The following is a 19,188-nucleotide window of genomic DNA, read 5'->3' on the forward strand; positions in this document are numbered from 1 at the left end:
CAAGGGATGGGGACTCCCTGGATTTGCGGTGTAAAGGCAGGGGTAGCATTCAAGGTTTCAGGCAAGTCAGAAATATAAAGGCTGAACAATAATGAGGCGAGGGGGCATCCTCGTTTTAAACCTTTATGGGTCTCGATTTTCTTGGACGTCACACCTTGACTAGACAACCTAACCTTGATTGAAGTATTGGTGTAAAGAGCTCTCATGGCGTCTACCAAGTCAGTGGGACAACCCCATCTTAAATTTTTAGCCCACAACCTCTCTGTGTCAACACTATCAAATGCCTGCTCGAGGTCGATAGAGGCTAAATAAAAGCTAGACTTGGTCTTAATTGCGTTAATCTTTAATAAGTTTAACAGGAAGATGTTTAGGATATTGCCCACCCCCTTGGTAAAGCCAGATTGTCTTGGGTCTAATCGCCACGATTTCCCAGCCCAGGTGTTTAGGTCCCGCAATAAAATTAAGACAATTATCTTACCCATGATGTCCAGCAGAGGTATCGGACGATAGTTTTGAGGATCTTCTCCGTTACCCTTTTTAAAAACAGGAACTATAATTTCCGACTTCCAGGATTCAGGGATAGTGCCAGACATTACAACCTGCCTAAAGATCACAAAGATGAACTCTTCCAGGGGCGCAAAGCCTCCTTTAACACAGCATTAGTCAGACCGTCAGGTACAGGGGTCAGGGAGCAGCTCAAGCCCTTAATCCTAGCTTCGATATCCTCCCGGTCAAAGACAATAGAGCACAAATTACCCACTGGGCACTGCTTTGGAGTTGTGCCATGTCCTTCTTTTGAAAAAAGGGCAGAGAAGTGGGCGATCCATGCTTCCTCCGATACAGCAGTCAGTTGCAAGGTGGACTGAAAATTAGTGTAGTTATTTATTAAATCCCATAGGGAGCTAGTGTTCAATTTACAGACTATTTACAGCATATGTTCCGCATAATATTGTGCAATAGACCCTCTACTTGCTATCCTCCAATTTCTGTACTTTAGTCTGCGCATCTTAATCAAGGACTCCCATCCCTAGCATCTTCCTATCCTAAATGTCCTTCTATCCGAGCAGAGGTGTTTCCTAGTCTTCACTACCAGTAGGTTATAGACGTGCAGGGGTTTAAATTCGGCCTTGTCGTGGGCGATAGAGTGCTCCATAAAATCCTTTAGAATCCAAGAGAACTCGACTTCGGAGTTGGTTCCCACCAGGTGCCGCCCAGCTTAGACATAAGAGCAGGGACATCTCTGGGCCTAATCCGAAGTCGATTCTTCCCCTGCGCTATTAGTACCGAGGATTTTAGACGTTTTTTAGGAGAGGAAACAAATCCCGCACAGCTCAACTCCAGCATATCGTGGTCACTTGTTTCCATTGGTTTCACAATAAATCAGAGCACATTGCACAAAACATTAAATAAACAAAGCAATAATACAAACAGGCCCATTGGCTACCCCTAGACCAGGTAGCCATAGCCAGGGAGTCACCCTTTGTCTGCCCGTTTAACAAATAGTGACCCTGAGAGGAGATCTCTTTGGACCATCGAGTAGCCCTCTTGGACAGACTGCGGGTGGGGGCTAGATTCCCATGATCGTCAAAAAGCTTGACGTTTAAATCACCACAGAATAATGTGTGGATATCTGTGGGCAACACAAGTAAACAAACAGAGTGGAATTCACCCTACAGAACCTGGGGTCTCTTCTTGCTCCCAAATGGGGCTAAATGTGTTGCTTAATGTTAAGGTCCAAAATTATGTGTGGATATTTTGAAAATAAATTGTATTCAATCAAATCGTCCTTCTTCATTCACCGAATGATTCAAATCTGTATTTAAATGACTTCTCTGAATGCTTTATAAAAAATATATTCTTGTGTTTAATTTACACAATTTGTGAAAAGGCGAAATAAGAATTCCTCATTCTTAAAGTACAAGTCAATGCCAATGCATTTCGGTGCGTGGCACCATCATCAGGGCTTTTTTACGAACATAAATCAAATAATTCATTTGTATCGCAAATGCACATTCATATCACGCGTATATTTGTCCTTTACAAAAAATTGCATAAATACTAATTCGTGTAAATCAAGGCCATAGTGATGTCAGAAATAGGACGAGAGTAAATACAAAACTTTCGTTAGTTCTATTGTCATTTAAACCATAGCTAGAGCAACCTTCTACGTTTGCTCAGTCCACACACCTGTACTTGTACCAGTTAGAATCCTTCTTGCCATAAATCATTACACGTGTGAGCAAAGCTATTCCCTGCAAGAGTAAGAAATGTTGCTGTGATTCATCTACAGAACTCCTATCATTATTAGAGTATTGGCCGTGTAATTAGCCGCTTACCTACACAATGTGTCAGTTTCTGCACTTTGTTTTCCGCACTGCTACAGACCGCGTATGCGGGCGTTCGTTGTATTTAAGTGTAACCATGGCAATCCAGCTGGTGTCATCCACCGGCCAAGGTTGGTCGCCATGGACGCGTTTTACGTCCCGCCCTCCCATGGATACGGGTAGGCGGGACGTATGGTTGTCAGGGCTACTTCACGGAGCTGTGCATGTTGTTGTGTAGTGACTCAACTTGTATCCCTATAATTAAATGAATACCTTGGCAGCTTAAAACTGCATGCCTCATTTTCCCATCTGGTGCTCGACGCGCCGTCTATTTACACAGTACCCGAGAATGGTCTCGAGAATTACCTCTGTATTTCTTACAAATTGGCCGTCAAGATTGTTTCCTAAAGTATTACATTTAAAGCGGACACAATGGGTCTATCCCCAAGCTGTGTGTGTCCAATAGGTATTCTAGTTGCCAACTCTGTTTGATTGCACGTTATATAATTAAACAGAAAAAACATGATTCATCTACTCCAATATTGTGTGTACTCTCTGGACCTATTGACATTCGACCGTCTTAAACATGATTACACTTTCCATGACAATAACTGATATCAAACTGCAATTAAACATTATACATAAGGACTGATATGATAGGGGTTGTAGGAAGTTGTCTATATAAACTCCTAATGGCTGTAATACACTGTTAGTGCTGGCGACTATTGGTCTGCCCGGTGGATTTAAACCCAGAATAACCCAGTCAGTTCTTTTTTCGTTAACAAACTGCATCACTCGAATGTCGTTAGAGTGAATGTATCTCAGGTTTGGTATGTGGTGCAGAAGTTTCAAAACGTTACGTTTTAAGGATTAAGTTGTCATTTGCTGGTAATATGCGGTCCAACATAACCAAATGGTTGCGCCTTTTCCGGCTGTTGCAGCGGCTTGTAGGCCTATATGTTTGTGAGGATTGGAGTAGTGGTGATCGTCGACTGTCACCTGAGGGTTAGCATACTGCGCCAGTCTTTTTTGTTCCAAAGTCTGAAAGGCGGCCGTATTCGAGTCAACACTTTCAGTTGGGCCCCATTTTGATGGGGGAGACCTCCACAGGTCGCTCGTCAGAGATTGTCAAGGTGCCATCCTGCGTCACAGCTCTAGAGGCTTCAGAAACTCGATCGTTCCACGTGCCATCTTCGTCATAGACACTGATGTTTTCTAAAAAGGCAGACACCCCTGTATCTGAGGCTTCAATTCCGCAGCCATTAATGGGCTGCCCTGAAAGAGGGGAAGGGGGTGCCAAGGCCACAGGTGAGATCAAGGGTTTACGCATCCCCTTCCTCCTTCTGGCAGGCAATCAGTGGACTCTTTGGAGGAGTCTTTAGATTTCTTAGGAATGCCCTCAACCCGTTGGACTAGGGTGTATGTTGAGGTTGATGATGTTTTGACTTTTTCCGTTGTTGGTGAATGGGTTTGACTTTGGGTATCTCCGAAGCCGATTCGGTTGATCTTTTAAATATTGGGAAGGAATTTGAAGAAGTAGATGCCAGGGCTTCCATGAGTCTTGTCAAGGCATTCAACACTATAGGACCCCCAAACTGGGGTTGATGTGAGACCAACTGGTCCTTATTTGAGGCAAGTGGATTATTCAAAAATGTCTCAGCGCCTTCTAAGTTAGGGAGCCCACCAGATGTTAGATCACTAATTACTCCAGAGGGATCTGCATCTGATGCAGCTGCCAGGTTGGCTAGGGTGGCAGGGCCAGCGGCTACAGCTCTAGAATCCCCCTGATACTTAGATGGTACTTAACACTGACCACCCACAGATTCAGACATTTTTGGGGGGATCGTGGCTGAAGCTTTATGATGGGATCTCATCCGTTTGCAGTCTTCTATGAGGGCCGCCATAAAAGTATTTTTATCAAACTTCTTGCACCTAGCCAGGCCACACAGCTTGTTTTGCCATGCCAAAGACGTCTCGGCCTCTTTGTCCAGCCTGTTGTGCACTGCGTTAGCTAAGTTTTCCAAATAAATTAATTTTGTGTGCATCATAGCCCGGAGTGTAGACTGGTCTTTTGACATGTCAATTAGATACTCGTAAAGCCTATAAAAAGGGAGCTGATGAGACGTTAGGGTTACCATGATTTTATTCTGCAGTTGAAGGAATTCTCCATCAGAAAGGCAGGCCTCCAACTCGTGAGTGGTCCTTTTTTCCTCAATCTGATGCAAGGGCTTGTTTCTTGATTCTCCAGGGGAGAAGACTGAGCAGTCCTGCGGTGAAGGTGAACACAAGTCCTCTCCAGTGAGCAAACTTTCCAGCTGGAATAGATTTGAGACAAGGCGGCCCTGCACCTTTCGAGCCCCAGATAAGGATTCCAAAACAGGTGGGTGAGGCCACGTACCCCCTCCCCCCGTACTACTCTAGCTCTGGGATCCCTATATAGCAATCTAATCCACCAAAGGAACCCTTCCCCTATTCCAAAGTGGGCGAGGTCCCCCAGCAGCCACCTCCAAATCACGGAATCGAAGGGCTTCACCGCGTCCAACAACGCTATAGCGCATTCGCCCAGTCTAGGATTAGTCCGATCTACCACGTGGGGGAGCCTCCTGAGATTCCACAACGTGTTTCTCCATGGGACATAACCCGTCTGGTCCGCATGGATCAGTGCGGGTATCACTCATTTTAGGTGGTTAGTTAGCACCGCCGTGAGGATTTTGCCATCTTGATTAATGAGGGAGATCGGCCTATATGAAGCACACTCCAGAGGTGATTTACCGGGTTTGAGGATCAGTATGGTAACCGATTCTGACATGCTATCTGGCAGCTGTTCCTTCTCATACGCCTCTTGGTATGTCTCGAGCAATCCCAGTGCTAAAGTGCCCTTATACGCCTTATAAGCCTTATAAAATTCCCCCGGGAGCCTGTCAGGACTCGGGGACTTGCCTGATGGGAGTTCGGCGATCACTGTCTCTATTTCTTCCACCGTGAGGGGATCATCCAATAATCGGAACTGGTCTTCTGCTAGTTTCAACAATTTTATCTCTGCCAGAGCCTGTGCTATGTCCCCTGGCTCCACCTCTGGATTGGGGGCATACAATGGCTCATAAAAGAGGGAAAATAATGTGTTAATGCCCTCCTGACTCCCGACCGCCGTGCCTGCTTCATCATTTATCAGGTCTTTTTTACACTCCTGCTTGGTGAGCCAGGCCAAGAGCCTGCTAGGTTTATCCCCCTCCGCATTAAGCCGCTGTATATATTCCCCATAGTTCAATCTGCCCAATTTCTCCCAAAGTTCTACACAACTTAGTCTCAGCGCCATTAGTTCTCTAGGTTCCTCTACCGTTCTCCCCGCTTTGCTTCCCCTCCCTTTCCAAGTTACCCAGTTCCGCCAGGGTTTCCCTTCTTAGCCCCCCCACTTTACCTATTGCTGCCCCCTAATCACCACTTTGAACGCATCCAGAGCGTGCCATTGTTCTCTATGCTTCCCACGTTATGCTTAAAGTAGTCTTCTATCACGTTGCGCAAGAATTCCTCAAACTCTCCCTCCTTCAATGCCTCTGCCCTCAGCCGCCAAGTTGGTATCGGAGGCCTTCTGTGGGTGTGTGCCCATGCTGCTACTAGTGGTGCGTGGTCGGATAATGTGCATGCTTTAATATTAATCCACATAAATTCTGTCAAAGATTCTGTGCCCGTAAATAAAGAATCTATACGTGTGAATACCCCATGGGGGGCACTATAATGTGTATACCCCCTCTCCTCACCATATGCCTTCCTCCAGACGTCCGTCAGCTGCAATCGGGTCAGGGCCATTTGTAACGCCTTGGCTGGGGGTGCCGGCTTCTTGAATTTGTCATCTGATCAGTCGAGGAGTGGATCTAGAGTGCAATTGAAGTCTCCCACCCAGATGAACGTTGCTTCTCTGTACTGTGCCAATTTGGGCACAAGTCTCCTAAAAAATTCTTTTGCATTGTGGTTCGGTGCATACGTGTTTACCAGACAGCTCTCCCTACTTCCCAGCATTCTGTGCACCAGGACCATTCTCCCTTCAGAGTCACGTTCTTGCTTTATTAGTTGAAATGGAACCCCTGGAGCCACCCAGATTAGTACTCCCCTAGCATAGTTTGAGTATGTAGAACTGTATACCGGTCCTCCCGATTTCTTGTCCACTTTGGTTTGTTTCTCCTGTGTTAGGCGAGTCTCTTGCAGCATCGCTATCTTGATCTTCACCTGTTCAGCCAAGCATATACTCAAAGTTTTTTAACATTCGCATTGAGCCCCCTAACATTCCAAGTTGCAATCGTTATCTCATCTGGGCCCATATTTGCTTTGTCTCTTTCGGCTCCGTCGTCCCATAGCCATCCGCATGCCGCCTGACTTATGTGTCAATCCCTCGGCCCCAGCTTGGGCTACTCCATCTCCTTGTAGACCCATTGTCTGTCTCCTGTCTCCTCCGCCCATCGCTCCATCATAAATTCCTTCTGGCTTACATTAGTTTCTTTATGCTTAATGTCTCTGTTCATGTTAGTCCTCACTCTATCACTGGGGCTGATTCTTGTCTTCATTGGCATTCCTCGGTCTTTGCTGGGGATGCCTTGCTGGTCCATCCATGTGTCGGCCTCCTCTGTCGTCTCAAAGAAACACGACTTTCCCTGATCTATCACCTTGAGATTAGCAGGATATATAGGAGCATGTAGCGCACGCCTGAAAATCTAAGACGTTCTTTAGTCGGGCTGAACCGCGCTCTTTGCTTCTGGACTATGACTGTGTAGTCTGGGTATATGGTGATTCTGGAAGAGTTCCTGGTGATCACTCCCCCTTCTCTTGAGAATGTCAGTATCTTTTCCCTATCTTTAAAGTTCATGATCCTGCCGATCATTGCTCGCGGGGGGTGTTGGGGTCCCTGGCCGAGGTCTCCTGGTCTCTCTACCACAAAACCCTGGGACAATACTCCTACCCCAATCTCCTGGAGCAGCAGATTTTCAACATAACCCTTGGGGTCTCTGCCTTCTTCACCATTCGGAGGTCCAACTATACGGATGTTGTACCTCCGTGCCCTCCCTTCTGTATCCTCCGCCCTCCGTTCCAGGGTCTTGACCCTCTGCATTACTTCCGACATTTGCATCTGTGTGACGGCAACATCAGTAGTGTTTTGCTACACCTGCTGTTCCGCAGTCCTTACTCTACCCATCAGGTTTTGTGCGTCCTGGCTGAGGAGGCCCACGTCCACCACGACTGTGTCTAGCTTATTCTCTAAGGACGCCTTTAGGGCACCTATCGCTGTGTCCATTTTATTTTCCAGGGACACATTCAGGGCGGCAATTGCTTCCAAGATTGGTCCCTCACTTGCACTTCCCACTTCGTGTACAGTGCTTCTCGTGGCCATCACGGCGTTGGACTGGGCAGGTTGCCTGCTCCCAGATTTCCTGGTGAAAGAGTCTATGCTGATTCGTTTACTTTTTGCCCCTGTTGACCTGTTTGGCATTATGCCTTTGTGGGCGTGAGGCGTCGTTTTCTCTTACCGCTCCTCCTTTAGGCCAAACTTCGTGGGTTTGCGTGGGGCCAGCGTCCGCCACGTGCTGAGGTGAATGATGCCAAATCCATCAGCGCCACCTGCCTTGATGTCGACACTGGGGCCCGAGGGCCAAGTCCCCCTAGGGGTTTGGGGTGCGAGATCCCCCCACTCTCCTCCGGTCTGCTATGCTTCTCCCCAATCTGCACCACACCTGTGGGGAGTGCCTTAATACCCTGGTCATGTTGGCCCGGCTTGCTGCTATACAGACTTTATCAGGGGTGTTTGCACTCCCTCATATGTCATTTTTGGGTCCTGGCACCTCTCACGGCCCTTGGATGGGTGTGTATAAGCCAGTGGTCTCCCACACGGCACGGCTTGTCTTACTGTTGGCAGCCGTTGTCTGCCTGCAGCCGGTGGATGGGTTACAGCCGCACGCTTCCTCTTTATTGTCTCTTTGTTGGCACAATCTCTCTGGGGAATCTGCGCCTCGTTGGTTAACCTGGCGGGCCCAATCGTGGGTTCCCTCTTGTGTTACTGCCACCTCGCCGCCTTTTCTCGCTTAAACTGTTGTGTTCTCACCCGCCAGGAAGGATTATCCTCCTCCAAATCTTCTTACACCACTTCTTTCCGTATTATTGATCAGGTGGGTTGTGACCCCCCACGTTGCACTGCCTCTTGCGCCATTGTGCGCCCTCCTCCATATTGCCCAATCTCCACACCTGATAGTATATATTGTCTCAGTGCTGCTTCGCTTACAGGCCGCTGATTACGGCGCAGTGATGTGATGGGGTGTGACCCTTTCCCCCGTCCAGGTTTGTGTCGGCGCCTTTCACTGTTTATGCTGTCACCCCCTACCCCTGGGCTCTCTGATGTCTCCCCTCTTTTCCCTTCTCACCTCTCGCAGGGACAGCAGGTTTCAGCAGCGTCTCAACACCTTTCCTCTTCCCGTTTCCAGCATTGCAGTAATCCTCGGAGCAGATTGGGGTCCTCCCCACCCTTCGGCTCTAGTTGTTTTGCCCGGTGCTTCCTTCTTCCGAATGCTGCCACGTCCTTGCTTGTTCTTACCAGTCTCGCTCTTCTTTTCAGTCCCCTCTGGGTGGCAGCTATCACACCCGCAGTTCGTATGGAGGCTCCTCTCCTTTTGCACTGTGTCTAAGAGCTATGCACTTGCATGAAGCGTGTGGCCATTACACACGTGTAGTTCATGTTACTCTGTTTGGTCCTGCAACTGTGGTTTGTTATTCTTATGCCTCTTGGATTAAATGTCTGCGCGTCCTCTGAGCACATTTGTAAATGTTTTTTTCTTTTTTCGTCTCGATGACTGCCTATATGATGTCTGTGGGCTTGCTGCCTCTGGGTCCTCGCCGCCACCACTCGTCTCTCCGTTGTCCGCAGCTCCCTGCTTGCTGGTCTGGACCATCACAACAGTGTCCCCGCTCTCACGTTCAGGGCCTTATCAAGGCCTGCACTGCCCGTGTCGGTGGGCCAGGATCTCCCAACATCGCGGGCACGGGCTCTGCCCTCCCCCGCTACTCTTGCTGTCCTCTCTGACCTCCGGCATAGGACCAGCGCTCCCTCCCACCAGCTGGTTCGCCCGGGCTGGAGTCGGCTCTGCCAAAAAGTTGGTACCGCAGATCTTCAGCTCCTGTCTTGTGGTGTTAGCAGCCCGGCCCGGGGACACCCTGGGTGCCAGCGCCGCAGGCTCTATTCCTGCAGTCCCGCCTCAGGTGGCTTGGCCGCTCCAGCCTACCCCCGACCCTTGGTCTCTGGGGAAATACAGTTATGCTGTGCTTGGTGTGCCTGGCTCCTGTTGGCGGTCCACCACCTCTCCTTCCTGCTTCCCGGTGGCCGCGTCAGGTCCCGAAGTGCACCAGTCCTCTTCAGTGGACTGCTTCGCTCGCGCCCGCCATTTTGTATTTTGTGAATAGGGTCTTTATCAGCTGTTTTCGTTGCGATTCCCGCTCCAATCGCGTTCGGCAGTCTTACCGGGTGATCTATAGATGTTCCTAAGTGTGCCTCTGTAGTTTTGATTATATTTTCTTTTGAATTACGCCAGTTTGCCAGGATGTTCTTCAGGATCTCTTGGGAGCTCTCAGACAGTGCCTCCTATCGCATGGCCGCCATGCCACGCCCCCCCCACGTACTAGCTTCTTTGTGGCTTTCAATTTGCATGTAGAATTCTTCAATAACATGGCCCGCCGCACCTTAGAAATAGAAGGATGAATTACGTGGGCCAGGGGGACTGGCTGTTGCGAGCCATCAGTTGATGATTTAGCATCCTCTGAAGAACTTCTTGTTGGAGGGGTAGCCACGGGGCAGGGGGGGGACACAACACAATGGTTTGCCCCGCAAGTTGTTTCGGAGTCACACCAGGACTGATGGTGGCTCCACTTAAAGGGGCAGGTGGAGGCACGGGAGTCAACACATTTGGAAGGAGGTCAGGGTTGGCAGGGTCCCAGAGGTTACCACTACCCTCCCATAGCACTGTATCCAGACCGCCCCCCATTCCCCGAGTTCACCGATGGGGAGTAGGACGTGGGCTGTCAGAGGACACATGCGTGAGCAGTTTTCCAGCATGAGGGCAGGAGGGGATGTGCAATCACATGAAGCCCTCACATAACCTGTTAGGAGCGGTGTGCTCAAGTAGGGCAGATGCACGCATCTTTGGTAAGGTTTGTAGACTTGAGGGTGAGAGCTCCTGAAGTTTACATTGCTGCCGGGTGTGTGGGCCTTCTAGCACCATCCTGGAATGCCATCAGGCAGTAATGGAGGGGAAACGGGGGGGGGCACCTTTCCAAGCCCCCTGAAGTTCAAACGCAAACACCAACTCTCCAATCAACACAAGACACACTTCCCACACATAGCGTGTGCTGCAGGTCAGTATTTGCAGAATAGATCCGCCTCCAGAACAAAAAAATAATGGAAGAAAGACTCCTTGTTGCAACGCTGGGAATCCACGAAAGTGTCTTGCAAGTTAGCAAGCATTAGACACACTGCCCACACACCGCTGAAGTTATCAAGCATAGAAACTACAAAGGGATAGAACAGGACCAAGAACGGAGCCATCAAAGAAAGGTACAATTTTTATCAGGACCCCTGTGGGAATGTGGGAAGATAGGACATGTGTTTTCTCTTGGTTTTAATATGGTTTTCATAACTTTGCTGCTGCACTTTGTTACACACCCTTTCACTTCCCAAATGTAACCTACATTTAGTCGCCGCTTTAGGTACTGTTCGCTTTTGTAACCTGCACAAAGTCACATATCCGTGCTCTTTCAAAAAATGTATGCTTGCCATTCTTCACCACATTTGTTTTCCTTATTTTCAAATGCCAAGTACGTCCATTTAGGCCATTAGCATAACAATCCTGTGTACCATGGCTCTGTTTTGGCTTGTGGTATTGCTTGTTTTGTGAAACATTACGATAAATGGGTGATTGCCTAACTAAAAAAGTCTGGGACTGTAGCAGTACATTGCTTTTCTCAATCTTCACAGAAGCCATTACCTTACAAGTCCTAACATGTCCGGCACATACCTTTGTTTATGTAATTTTTCAAATTTTTCCCAAACTATGGGAATTTTACCTACATAGTTGCTGCCCGACCTGCGCAAATGACCCCTTCCTAAACTTGGAATTTTGTCTACTTTTCAGAAATGTATGCCTTTCTGTCTTTCCATTCATCTTTCCTGCCCTCCTCTCCCATTCTGTCCAAGCATGTCCTATTGAGAAAAAAAAAGTGAAAAATCGCCTACCTCACAAAACTGATGGTAACCTTATAAAAAATATGTTTTTTGTTTCCACTCAACCTTTTTCTGGGCTTGGAAAATGGGGAATTCAGAACAGCAAACCATTTGTTCCTAGCCCGTACAAGGAAAAAACCACTTTGTACATTATTCTTTTAGCATTTTCTGAAAAAACACAAAATGTAGTCACTTTTTGTTATTTTCTCACACCCCCTACAGTAAACTAGGAATCCTTGGTGGCGTTATGCGACTGCCTACATGCGGGAAGAAAAGGGTGCAAATTTGTCTGGGGTATCCCTTTTAACAAAAGGTTACAAGGGATTGAATGAGACATACCGAAATGTCCAAAAAAGGGCTCAGCACTGGGAGCGAAAAACCCTCAGCAGTTAAGGGGTTAATGCTTCAATAGTCATAACAAACAAATACATTCTAGAGAAATTACTACAACACAATGATATAAAGACAATAAAATAAAAGACCAGAAGGGGGCGTATGATAAAACTAATCCTACAACAGTAGTCCAAGGTTTCTACAAAGATAGGGGCAAGAGTTTACTCACACTAGGCCTAACCCACCTGGGGTTGAAGGTCTCCAACTTGCGTAGGAGGCACAATCTCCATCTAGTGCAATAATAGCCCCTTAGAGAAGTGAGAAATTACGCATTAGTTGGGGTTTATGATGCATCTGTTCCCTATCCTGGACATATGCTATCAAAGGCTCCCATGTGTCTAGATATTTGGCATATGTGCCCGATAGTAAAGCGTGATTTTTTCCGTGGCCAGTGTGTCCCAGATCTGTATCTACCAACAAGCGATGGCCTTCTGGGTTTTTCCAGAAATGAGCTATTGTCAGGCCGGCCGCTTTTAACAGCTGAGTGAGCAATGCCACTCTATTCCCAGACAAGCCCCTTCCTCATCTGAACTGCCCAAAACTAGCACCAAGGGATCCCACAGAAGTTGTATGCCAGTAAGGTCTTTAATCCTAGCAATGATTTTGTTCCATTGTCAGACACTTCCGCCACAAGTGGCCCATATCGCCCACCTCCCCACACCCTCACCAGCAGGATTCTGATGACTATGGATATATGTTATGCAGCCTATGCAGGGTGAGATACCATCTGTATCACACTGTATATGAGTTCTCCTGTATATTCATGCATCTGGAGTTTTTCTTCATTCAACACCATATTCAGACCCATGTCTCAATCGGGACCCCCAGTTCCAGCTCCCATCTCGCCATGTAGGGGTTGTAAGGAATGGTGGCAACAGTAAAGACAGACACAGTAAAGGCAGACACAAGTGAGCACAGTTGAAGGGTGTTTATTAAACTGTACATGCAAGGTGGAAAAACGCCAAACCTAAAACTAAGATGTGAGCAAGCGTCTACCATCAAACGAAAAATAAGGCTGTCCTTGTGGCGTCTTGTCAAAGTAAAAAGCCCTATACTACAAAAAAACGATTGCCAAATCCTTACAACTAATTACAGAAAGAGTGTGGGATAGAGATTTCAATAAAGAAAGAAGTGTTCACAAATAATAAGTCAGGATGTGATTGTGAAGGGTCTCCCTTCCCCACGTTTTCAGCATGGGACAAAGTGGGTCTCCTGAGCACAGCACACACTCAAGCTTACCCAGCACGAGCTGACAGTTCAGCTCCAGCTATCAGGTTCTTCTATGGTAAAAGTCTCTTTCCCATAAAAAGTCTTTTGCTCTCGAGGGTCTGATAGTTTTCAACAAACACAAAAGTTATGTTCCTCGTATGGCTTTGGGTGACTGCTTCACTCCTGGGTCCCCCTCTTCCAGCCACAAACCCCTCAAAGTCGTTCCTCGACAATTCAATTAAACAGTTCTTTTCATACAATATAGTTAGGGTGATTACATTCCACCCATGGAGCTCCCTCCTTCGGGTTCAGACCCCTCTTCAATTGCCACCCTCCCTCCTTCGGGGTCACTCATGTCAGCAAAATGTCCATGGGACTTCAGACTTCGTCCCCTCTTGTTAGCATTCCTCTGCCAGGTTCACTCTTGCCAACCTTACCCAACACACTGTTCGTGCACTCTTTTTACCATGTGGGATTCATTCTCCTTTGTTTTCCCCATTATCTGCCAATCAAAGACTTTCGACTTTACAAAGGATTTGACATGACCCCCATACGATCACTTTGATCCCGCTTCTCGCCTTTCAACCAAGGCCTTCTAGTTACTGTAGTTCATGGAGGAATCATGCTTATGTATACTATAATGTAAGTGTTACATTATAGTTATTTTGTATTACAAACAGGTTCATACTTTGTTTTATCATATAAGAAAATATTTTATGCTTTTAAGTTTGTGGGAAAGTTAAGATTACCATATTTGACTTTAATAGAATATTTTTTTATTTGATAGTGTATTATGTTACCTTAACATAATTACTTATAAAGCTTGTGGACCAAGTAATTCAAAATATAACTTTTACAGTTCGTACTCATGTGCAATGAACCTCTCCTGAAAACTGACATGAAAGTTAGCAGTCATATTCATGCGAGTTTTCAGGCGCTTTGAAAATGCGTAATGTACTATGACTAAAACTCATATGCCTCTTTGCACGGTTCGTGCACAACAATTACATCTGCAAACTGACAAAGTCAGCCTTGACATTCGTTTGAGTTTTCAGGAGATGTAATGGCATAATGTCTGAACTGTGAAACTCATACGCCTGTTTGTACAGTTCATATTAAATATGTCCATTCATTACATATCCTGAAAACGCACAACAAAGTGAGCCCTGGCTTTGATGCAAGTTTTATGATGTTAAGTGTGTAATGTACGTACAAACGCCTCTAGATACAGTTGGTATGAAAGATGCATATTAATTCTCGGCATTTGGTTGATGCGAGTAGGTTTGGCGTTTGGTTTCTCATATCGACTGTGGTTTCCTTCTTAACACTTCGTACGCTCATATTTTTTTAACAAAAACGGTTTTTATCATTGTGCATGCGTTTAATATAAATACATCCTAAAACATCCTTATCTAAAAATTGGCCAAGTCAATTTTCAAAATTTTGCTGAGTGCACCAATTCCCGATGAAGTTGGAGTCATGCCAAAAATTGGGAGAAAAAATAAATAAAATCAAAGCAGGCAATTTTTAGATGTATGTTCTTTTCCTGTGGGAAAACCCTATGTTAAAAGCTGTTCAAAACCTGATCAAAGTAAAAAAAAATAATAATAAACAATGAAGCCGCTAATGTTCAATTCTGAAACTGCATGCATAGGCGGTTGCCTCGAAGTTTTACAGTGTAATATTTTCAAGTTTTTCATGCAAGGGTTCGAAAGTTATTGAGAAGTTATTTTCTGAAACTCTGTAGAGCCCCATCTTGTGAAGAGGGTGTACATGAGAGCAAGATGGACAGGCTGCTGGCTTGTGAAATTCTAGGGCTGCTGCAGAAGAATTCAGCTCGTGCCTGGAGAGCCCCGGTTTCTTTCCATTGTCATTTGTAACTGGGTTGTGCTTAGAGTTTACAGGGAAAGAATTGTTGCTGCTGGAGTAGAGTGCAGCTCCTGCTGCTGCCTGATGGTAGCTCAAATGGAGCGTGTGGTTTGAAAATCCTTCAGGTGGAACCTCATATACTGTTGATGAAGCTACTGGAGTGCCAAGAGCGTGCATAGATTCGCAGTAAAAGCCCTACCACCTCCTGCATCCTACTCATGTGATTGCTTCTTTCATTACAACACCCAAGAAATGACAGAGTTGCAAACTTAAACAACATCCTGTGTTATACAAGATATTTCATGTTGTGGTTCAGTGTATAGGGTGGATTAGATCAACAGCTTTATAACTCAGAAATAATTCAACACTTCATATACCAACAAAAAGCATGCATTTTATACGATTTTGGAACCACTGACAAAAACGCTGTTCCAATACATTACCTTCCAAAAACGGCAACTTTCATGTTTCTGCGAGAAAGGATTTCACCAATGCCTGCCAATTTGTTTTTATACAACTGCATTTCAGAGAGTTCATCCTCGGTCGCTATATGCTCTAGGTCCCGGTTTTTAAATGTTGCTACCAAAAAAAGAAAAATAGCGTAAATATTATAAAAACAGCATGTTTTCAGGATATCTGTGTATAAATAAGCACAGTAAACTTCTTATTCTTCTTTCTTTGGTTTTCTAATTACATTGCCCTACACGTTGTACACTGAAGCAATTGTCTATGCTGCATTTCAGTCAGGACGACTGTTGTCTAACAAACTCTAGAACGTAGTCTTATCAGAAATATAAAAGCCCTCGGTCCTCACTACCCTACAAGTGCAACTATAATCCCCGTGTTATACAGGGTGCTACTAAAATGTAATTATGCTTATTAGCAGAAGATGAGAAGGTTTAATCTGCCCGCAGAGCCCTGTTCCAGTTATAAGGGTGCGAGAGTGAGTAGTTGGGTGATGAAGGTTCCTGTGCATGAGGGAAAGGCCTTGTCTCACAGGCTCTTCCTTGATGGAGCAACAGGACCTCTTTCTGCTTGTGCGGGAAGTGGGTCTCCGATTTTGCTTTTCCAGATCACAAATAGAGAGCATGTCCCTGGCTCATATGCGGGGACACACAAAAGAGGGTTAGCCCTGACTGAGCGACCCAGACGAGTCAGCAAATCAATGACTGGACCACCGGCCAAGTAATCTAAAGAGAGAATGGGAAAGGGGGTTGTACGTGATACCCCCCCCCCATGTATAATGCATACCATAGAAAACGAAATAGGGCCTAAATGCCATCCCTGTTATGGGATATCGAATTATAGTTTCTCATACATGCATCTAAATACAGCATGGTCCAATTAATTTTCTTAAGGGCAGTCCACCCTAAATTCTACTGAGTCCGATAACGGGCATTGCCTGCCTATTTTTGAAGATCAACAACACACAACTCGAGAAGTAATGATTTAAACTTAATTTATTAACCAATGGCAGTGGTTGGAATGAACGCCTATATGGATGGGGGATTTGGGATTTATCTACAAAAACAAGGGATTATAACTCCTTGGATTTATTTTAATGCAACAGTATCAGGAAGTGTTACATAAGTGGTATCGTTCTTCCTACTGTGGAAATACTGTTCTCTAAACACAGCACCATCTCAGGGATATGGTGACTTTTTTTTTGGACAAACCTTCTCTTCACATGGGCCGGGAGGATAGCTCAGGGGCAACGTGCTTGTCTTGGAAGCAAGGAATCGCAGAGCAACATAGGTTTGAATCCCGATCCCATGCTTTGAGACTGGTCTCCAGTATTGAGCGCATTACAAAAGATGAATAAATGATAAAATAGCACCCAGCTGGACATTTGTAATCCATACCAGGTGGTTAGTGCCTGGTATACGGCTTCCTAATCCAGGGTTATACAGTGCCACAGTTCGCTATAAGAGGTCTTCCCACTAAATCATTCACTTGCCCGGTTGCCCCTTCTCACAGAAATTAGCCAGTTATGGTAAGCTAAGCTACCATAACTCGCGCCACCACTTTGCACAACCATGGCATCAAAGATGACATCACAAATGCCAAGGATGACATTACATGTCTGGCTCACTCTTTTTTTGGTCATTGACATATCAAGGCCAGGTGGTTTTCTTCAGTGACAGTCAGCAACTACACGGTCAAAAGGTACTGTATTTGTAGAGGCTACCCTTCTCATATGGTCTTGCAGTACTTTCCTGACCGTTCAGTGACATCATTTGATACATATGCATAGAGGAAGAAGGAAGCCTGAAAAACAGCAATTATTTCTAAGCATGAAGATAATCAGGTTATCACCACTTTCTGCTAATAGTGCTTCTTTTTTCCTGCCTTTACTTTCCCCGTGTTCTTATATTCATGTGCGTTGTGGTCTGTTTATGTTTTGTGTGCAGTAGTACAAATATGTAGTAAGTGAGGCGGTGTTAGATACTTATTACATATTTCACAGTACACAAAATTGTGAAACTAAAGTATTCATCATTGTACTGTTCAACATGGCAAAAATTGGATTATGGCACCTCTATGGTGCATGCTGCACACAATGCCTATGGGTCTTCATGAGTTGTTTCCTATACTGGAAAGAACTCTGTACTGCAATGGTGTTTATAGCAATGAATTGTGTAATGAATTTGTATATGTCACGAGAGTTCTCCCAATGACCTCCGATAGTGTTCTAACAACATTATATTGACAATCCCTTATGGAGGCTTTCATGCAAAGTAAATGCACATGTAATGTCATCACTGATGTCATCAATGGCGTTTGTGATGTCATCTTTGATGCCATGGGTGAGAGTCGTAGCAGTGCACAGTGGAGGTGCGAGTTACGGTTGCTTAGCTTACCATAACTGGTGAATTTCTGGGTGTTTTTGGTTTTACCTGTAACAACAACGTCCCTGTAACAACGTCTGTCCATTGAATTGCACATGTTTTTACTAGTGCAACTTAACCATAACGTCCCTTTAACAATATTTTTTGGCTGTGAATTTCGTTGGTTTTTAGCAGTTTTTAATTTGTAAAGAGGAACTGTGCAACATAGTGAAACTGCTAGCAGCACGACTATGCATCTGTTTGCGGAGATTGGGTGGCATCCAACCTGCTGAGGAAGGCAGGTGCTCTTTTACATAGTGGGACCAATCACCAAACGCAAAGAACATATAGAAACAGCACCATGTGCAAGAACGGCAAGGCAAAATAGAGAAGGTTTGCAAATTGTGTACTTATGAAGCAAACAGGAGAAAGCCACGGAGTACACCATAAGGGAATGCATCAACAACAGAAGTGATGTCTGCCTTCAACGATCTTATCGCACTGCTACTGTACATGGGAACAAAGAACGAACGGCGAGAGTAATGACTGGAATGTGATAAGAGCAGAACGTCACTACAATATAGTAAGGACGGTTGTATACGAATTGTTCGTTTTACAACTGTTCGAATTACAATTGACCTTTTCACAATTGACCGAATTGTGAAGCTCAATTGTAACATATATGTGGGGGGAAACCCCCCACCCAACGCCAAACCCCCTATATATATTAGCAAACCGATATATATATATATATATATATATACACGGTCAATTGTGAAAAGGGCAATTGTGACCCTTTAAATTCAGTCAATTGTTAATTCGAACAATTGTAAACGAACAATTTGGGTAATACCGCAAGGACACTAAAGTTTGTCTAATAATTGCACAGGTGGCGCAGTATGCAATAGGACTTAAGTATAACTTGTCTTTGTGTAACGCCGCAATGGCAAGCACCTTGGAGTCGCAGGAAAAAAATGTCCCTCATGACGCAATGACTTTCTATACTAACCCCATTGGTATGCACACTAGTGTGGACCGTAAATTATGTACTATATATTGCTGCGTGTACACCAAACACATTCTCTTTTCGGTAACAGAACATATTGGAAAGGAAAGCAAGTGTAACGCTCACCTGATTCCCACGGAGGCGCAGGTCTGGCTTCGAGTGCTGATGCTTCTTCAATGGTGAAGCGCAGGACTCTGAAGATGGACAGGAAGGGCCCTCTACTCTGGCTTCTCAGGCTCGCAGGAATATTCCCCTGTGCGTTAAAAGGGAGTATTACCTACTGACTGAGTTATGCTCAAGCCTCCCACT

At 45.5% G+C, this 19,188-nt stretch overlaps 1 protein-coding gene across 3 annotated transcripts in view; it reads right to left on the reverse strand.

The window, feature by feature from the left end:
* The window catches only part of MFN1 (mitofusin 1), a 1,384,201-nt gene that overhangs the window by 1,284,579 nt on the left and 80,434 nt on the right, over nucleotides 1-19,188 (reverse strand). For all 3 annotated transcript variants that reach the window (XM_069618688.1, XM_069618687.1, XM_069618686.1), the window contains one exon: nucleotides 15,489-15,624. In XM_069618688.1, the coding sequence (XP_069474789.1) occupies nucleotides 15,489-15,624 (136 nt within the window). The remainder of the gene's footprint in view (nucleotides 1-15,488; nucleotides 15,625-19,188) is intronic.

This window comes from Ambystoma mexicanum, chromosome 10 (assembly GCF_040938575.1).
Source record: "Ambystoma mexicanum isolate Mex_15411 chromosome 10, UKY_AmexF1_1, whole genome shotgun sequence".
NCBI lineage: Eukaryota > Metazoa > Chordata > Amphibia > Caudata > Ambystomatidae > Ambystoma > Ambystoma mexicanum.